The sequence below is a fragment of the Coregonus clupeaformis genome, chromosome 20, assembly GCF_020615455.1.
Source record: "Coregonus clupeaformis isolate EN_2021a chromosome 20, ASM2061545v1, whole genome shotgun sequence".
NCBI lineage: Eukaryota > Metazoa > Chordata > Actinopteri > Salmoniformes > Salmonidae > Coregonus > Coregonus clupeaformis.
Genome location: NC_059211.1, coordinates 20,974,161 through 20,980,160, shown reverse-complemented (window position 1 = coordinate 20,980,160; position 6,000 = coordinate 20,974,161). Strand labels below are relative to the sequence as shown.

The 6,000-nt window shown below is 42.2% G+C and overlaps 1 protein-coding gene across 1 annotated transcript in view; it reads right to left on the bottom strand.

Moving 5' to 3' along the window:
- Positions 1 to 738: 738 nt before the first annotated feature.
- Positions 739 to 6,000, bottom strand: part of ptprc (protein tyrosine phosphatase receptor type C) — a 32,644-nt gene continuing 27,382 nt past the window's right edge. The window contains exons 25-30 of the mRNA XM_045205755.1: positions 5,571 to 5,704; positions 5,119 to 5,253; positions 4,846 to 4,968; positions 2,420 to 2,586; positions 2,118 to 2,253; positions 739 to 1,854 (exon numbers count right to left, since the gene is read on the bottom strand). Of these exons, the coding sequence (XP_045061690.1) occupies positions 1,519 to 1,854; positions 2,118 to 2,253; positions 2,420 to 2,586; positions 4,846 to 4,968; positions 5,119 to 5,253; positions 5,571 to 5,704 (1,031 nt within the window). The 3' untranslated portion in view covers positions 739 to 1,518. The remainder of the gene's footprint in view (positions 1,855 to 2,117; positions 2,254 to 2,419; positions 2,587 to 4,845; positions 4,969 to 5,118; positions 5,254 to 5,570; positions 5,705 to 6,000) is intronic.

Genomic DNA, 6,000 nt, shown 5'->3' with positions numbered 1-6,000 from the left:
AGCTACAAGTAGTGAGTATTTGGCAAGCTACAAGTAGTGAGTATTTGTCAAGCGAGTATTTGTCAAGCTACAAGTAGTGAGTATTTGCCAAGCTACAAGTAGCAAGTATTTGGCAAGCTACAAGTAGTGAGTATTTGGCAAGCTACAAGTATAGTATTTGGCAAGCTACAAGTAGTGAGTATTTGTCAAGTGAGTATTTGTCAAGCTACAAGTAGTGAGTATTTGTCAAGCTACAAGTAGTGAGTATTTGCACTATGTACTGTGCTTAACACTAGAATGAACGAGAGATATGCCTTTGCTACAGTGGAAACCATTTAGGGGTGACAAGTGGACGCAGTCTACTCATTCAATGGAAGTGTCCTGTACTTGGGCGACACCTTGTGTCTGGCGGGAGTATTGCAGTTTGAAGAAACTGGTGGTTATCCACCCTGATGCAGTTACATCACATAGATGTCCAGGTTAGGATTCAAAGCTTATACCATTAAATTCGCTAGCAAATCTATAGAACGGAGTGGTTTAAATGGCTAAGGCTGCTTGGTTTGAGCCAGTTTACATACTTGCTCTGTCATTTAGCAGATACTGTTGTCCAGTGTGACTTACAGTCAGCGTTCAGCACTCCGCAGTAAATCTTTTCTTCTGATCAAAGCATTAGACCAACTGGAAGGAGGTGGACATTGTGTCCAAACAGCCGAGGCGCGGCAGCCTAAATATCTTCAGAAGATTTAGAATTCACTGTGAAACGTTTTGACACTGCTTTATTACTGCTTAATCTAAATTAATATACAGGTTTGATGTATGCTTATGATAGTACAGAAAATAGCTAACCTAATATTAAAATGACAGCATCCACTTAACCATTATCAATATATACTAATATGCAAAAAAAAAAAAAAGAAAGAAACCTCTAGTTTGAAAACAGCAATGTAGTGCAAAGTTTGCCATTTACTTTGCTTGTCAAAATATCACACATTTTTTTGCAATTTCCAACACAGCTTACCTTACCATGGCCACAATACATAATTTAGGGCTCTATTCAATCCGTATTGCTGAAGCGTTACAGATTTCGTGATCGAAATGTAAAGGTCATTTCCAATTGAGCCAACACTTGCAGTGTTGACCGTGAATGCCGTCTCCGCCAAAGCAGGAATATTGCCTTAAAAAATTCAATTGGGCTTTTGTGCTGAATTTCCGTGATACGGATTGAAAAAAAGCCCTTAGTTTGAATCTGAAAACATGCCAGGTCATAATTTTACAGAAATAAAGCTATAAAAATCTTAATATGAAACATTTTTAAAAATGGCATAAAAATCTATTCAAAACACATGTCAACTTCAAATGAAAGCTTTACATGTATAATACATTCAAGAAGTAATTAAACCAAGTATACCAATATAAACTCTCCGATATCTCTCTATTTTTGTGGGTATACTACCGATGGTCTATTGACCACTGACCACTAACACTGTAAAAGGCACTGAAGTACTAATATCCCATTCAAGTGTCTTTATATAGGTTCTGTCACACCTCCAGGGTAACAGCAGGGCCGTTACTAGCCCCGTCCAGAGGGGTTTTCTCTGTAGGGCTACCTGGCTCATTAGCCTCATCCTCCTTGCCCTCTGCTGCGGCACCTGCTTCTTTCCCTGCCACTAGGGGAGTGCTCTCTACTGCCTCCTTCACCACCGCTTCCCCCTGCTGGGTGGCTGTGGCAGCGCTGGCAGGCTGCTCTGCCTCGGTCTCGTTGACGACCTGGACGTAGTCAGCTTCTTCAGCTGGGGCGGTGGCTGGCTGCTTCACTTCCCCATTCTGAACAGGAAACGACCCCTCCACGGCGTCATAAAGAAACTGGTACTGCTCCTGACAGGGTGACACGCAGAGACAGACAGACAGCGGTGAGAGAGAGAACCATACAAACAGTCACCCTTCTAAGGACAATCCGCATTAGACATTGGCTGAATTAGATGATAAACTGCCTTGAACAGAAACCAATACATAGTCCTACTGCATGTTGCATCTGACCCATTTACGACCATTTACATCATACACACAATACAATGTGGAAACCTGCTACAGTATTTGTTCAGACCAGGGTAGAGTAGGCCTATGTTTGTCCTACTTACCAGGCTGTGGATCATGCCCTGCCTCTCCTTGCGCAGAGCCTTGGCCACCTGGAACACGTCCAGCAGTTTCTCTGTCTCAGCACTGTCCATGATGTTCCACAACGCACAGAAGATCCCGGAGCGAGACGAGCCATCACTGCGAGAGAGGAAAGAGGGATGGAGGGATTGACTCAGTAAAGAATAGGGTATTGACTCATTTTACAAATCCAGATGCCTCCAAGTGTAGGCAGACATGTAAACAATACTATTCAAGTTTATGTACTTTCCCTTGACGTTAGAATGGCTCTGAGACTGTGACTCACTTGCAGTGGACCACAACAGGCAGGATCCTCTCTGGCTTGCTGTTGCCATAGCCACAGGTCTGCTTGATGTTCTTGATCATGTCCGTCAAATCCTGAGGCTTCTCTGGGAGTTCTCGTCCCGCCCACTTCAGGAACTGGTACTGTTTCACCTGCTGACTCTCTTTCCTCTGTAGGGACAGGATTTTTTTTTTTTTTTTTAATCAAATTTTATTGGTCACATGTGCCAAATACAACAGGTGTAGACTTTACAGTGAAATGCTTACTTAAGAGCCCATTCCCAACAGTGCAGAATTAAAAAATAAGAAAAATATTTGCTAAATCAAAAAGGAAATAGTAACACAACACAAACAATAAAGAGGCTAAATACAGGAAGTACCAGTACTGAGTCAATGTGCAGAGGTATGAGGTAATGACGAGGCTAAATACAGGAAGTACCAGTACTGAGTCAATGTGCAGGAGTACAGTGGGGGAAAAAAGTATTTAGTCAGCCACCAATTGTGCAAGTTCTCCCACTTAAAAAGATGAGAGAGGCCTGTAATTTTCATCATAGGTACACGTCAACTATGACAGACAAAACGAGAAAAATAAATCCAGAAAATCACATTGTAGGATTTTTAATGAATTTATTTGCAAATTATGGTGGAAAATAAGTATTTGGTCAATAACAAAAGTTTCTAAATACTTTGTTATATACCCTTTGTTGGTAATGACACAGGTCAAACGTTTTCTGTAAGTCTTCACAAGGTTTTCACACACTGTTGCTGGTATTTTGGCCCATTCCTCCAAGCAGATCTCCTCTAGAGCAGTGATGTTTTGGGGCTGTCGCTGGGCAACACGGACTTTCAACTCCATCCAAAGATTTTCTATGGGGTTGAGATCTGAAGACTGGCTAGGCCACTCCAGGACCTTGAAATGCTTCTTACGAAGCCACTCCTTCGTTGCCCGGGCGGTGTGTTTGGGATCATTGTCATGCTGAAAGACCCAGCCACGTTTCATCTTCAATGCCCTTGCTGATGGAAGGAGGTTTTCACTCAAAATCTCACGATACATGGCCCCATTCATTCTTTCCTTTACACAGATCAGTCGTCCTGGTCCCTTTGCAGAAAAACAGCCCCAAAGCATGATGTTTCCACCCCCATGCTTCACAGTAGCTATGGTGTTCTTTGGATGCAACTCAGCATTCTTTGTCCTCCAAACACGACGAGTTTTTACCAAAAAGTTCTATTTTGGTTTCATCTGACCATATGACATTCTCCCAATCCTCTTCTGGATCATCCAAATGCACTCTACCAAACTTCAGACGGGCCTGGACATGTACTGGCTTAAGCAGGGGGACACGTCTGGCACTGCAGGATTTGAGTCCCTGGCGGCGTAGTGTGTTACTGATGGTAGGCTTTGTTACTTTGGTCCCAGCTCTCTGCAGGTCATTCACTAGGTCCCCCCGTGTGGTTCTGGGATTTTTGCTTACCGTTCTTGTGATCATTTTGACCCCACGGGGTGAGATCTTGCGTGGAGCCCCAGATCGAGGGAGATTATCAGTGGTCTTGTATGTCTTCCATTTCCTAATAATTGCTCCCACAGTTGATTTCTTCAAACCAAGCTGCTTACCTATTGCAGATTCAGTCTTCCCAGCCTGGTGCAGGTCTACAATTTTGTTTCTGGTGTCCTTTGACAGCTCTTTGGTCTTGGCCATAGTGGAGTTTGGAGTGTGACTGTTTGAGGTTGTGGACAGGTGTCTTTTATACTGATAACAAGTTCAAACAGGTGCCATTAATACAGGTAACGAGTGGAGGACAGAGGAGCCTCTTAAAGAAGAAGTTACAGGTCTGTGAGAGCCAGAAATCTTGCTTGTTTGTAGGTGACCAAATACTTATTTTCCACCATAATTTGCAAATAAATTCATTAAAAATCCTACAATGTGATTTTCTGGAGAAAAAAAATCTCAAATTGTCTGTCATAGTTGACGTGTACCTATGATGAAAATTACAGGCCTCTCTCATCTTTTTAAGTGGGAGAACTTGCACAATTGGTGGCTGACTAAATACTTTTTTTCCCCACTGTAAATTGATTTGCATTTTACCCACTGTACCATTACTGAGTCAATGTGCAGGAGTACCAGTACTGAGTCAATGTGCAGAGGTATGAGGTAGATGAGGTAATTGAGGTAATACAGTACATGGGTTACACCAAGTCGAGTTCAGCTTCACTTTATTTACCTTTCATAATATGGACCATGGTCTTTCTTGGATTCAATGACCAATATTAAAACAGTGACAAAGTACACACATAAACACATTTAATTTCCTTTAAGTTCTTAATGAAGATACTTTTTAAAAAGTTGGACGAGAGTAATCACATTGTCTGACTGTCTGACGTACATAAGTGTAAACAGCCCTAGACATTCCCTATGGTTAGTTACCGGTTACCTTAGGGTGACGGAGTTGGATACTGCGAGTGGTGTAAGCAGGGAGGGTTTCTGTGGCTGTCAACTCCACCTCGATGTCCCTGAAGGTTTTCTTCTCATCTCCCCAGTACGCTGAACAGAACTCCTACGCATGCAGAGAGAATGACAGACTCACTCAAACAACACATCCACACAATGCATTAGAATAGCACTACTGTATAACAGAGGTTCTTAGAAACCCCCCTTGTTGTGTATAACAGAGGTTCTTAGAAACCCCCTTTGTTGTGGGACCCACCTGGTCTCCCTCTGTGAGGTCTGACAGCATGACGATGGTTTTGACCCTCTTCTGGAAGACCATCTGCCAGAAGTCTGCTGTGGTGTCGGCTAGAGGGCCCTGGGCTGCAATCAGACTCTTCTGACACCAGTAGCCCTGAGCGAGATGAACACACTTTAATGGTTCATTGGCCAGGATTCAATCCCATTTCGCTTTTTGTCGGCTATGCGCCATTTGAAGGTAATTCCCTATTGAACCGTCATATGCAGCGTTTACCGTGAATGCAGTCTGACAAAGCATGATCTGAATGAATCCTGCCCCTAGTTTCAGTTAGATTTAACACACATTTATTGTAATAAAACTCATAATGCTGACGAGTGAAAATCCTTTTGAGTGAAATCCCTTTGTCACATCTATAATATTGTGTTCGTTAAATTACTTAAAATTTATAAAATGTAAAATGTTGTATGTACATCTATGTGTGTGGCGTTGATGTATTTGGTGGACTCCTCGTCCTCTTCGTCTGAAGAGTCATCATCATCATCATCATCGTCCTGGTCATGGCTGCTGTCATCCTCCAGCTTCACCAGAACCCTGTTGTAGTCGTCTGATTGGAATTGATTCAAATACTAGTCAGTTTAGGAAGTGAAATTTACCGGAGGAACTCTTCAAGTAAGAATTCTTAAAGTGGAACTGAAAGCGTTTTAGCAACATGACATCTTATTACATTCTGTTCATATACACCCCAAGGAAGAATATGACACCTTTTAAAAAAGCTAAGCTAGCACTTAGATATGGTCATTTTCATGTTTTCATAAATTCATATAATGTTTGGGAATGACGTATAGTAAGACATTTGTGAAAATTCTATAGTAATATAGTGTGGGAAAGCGGCCATGCTTT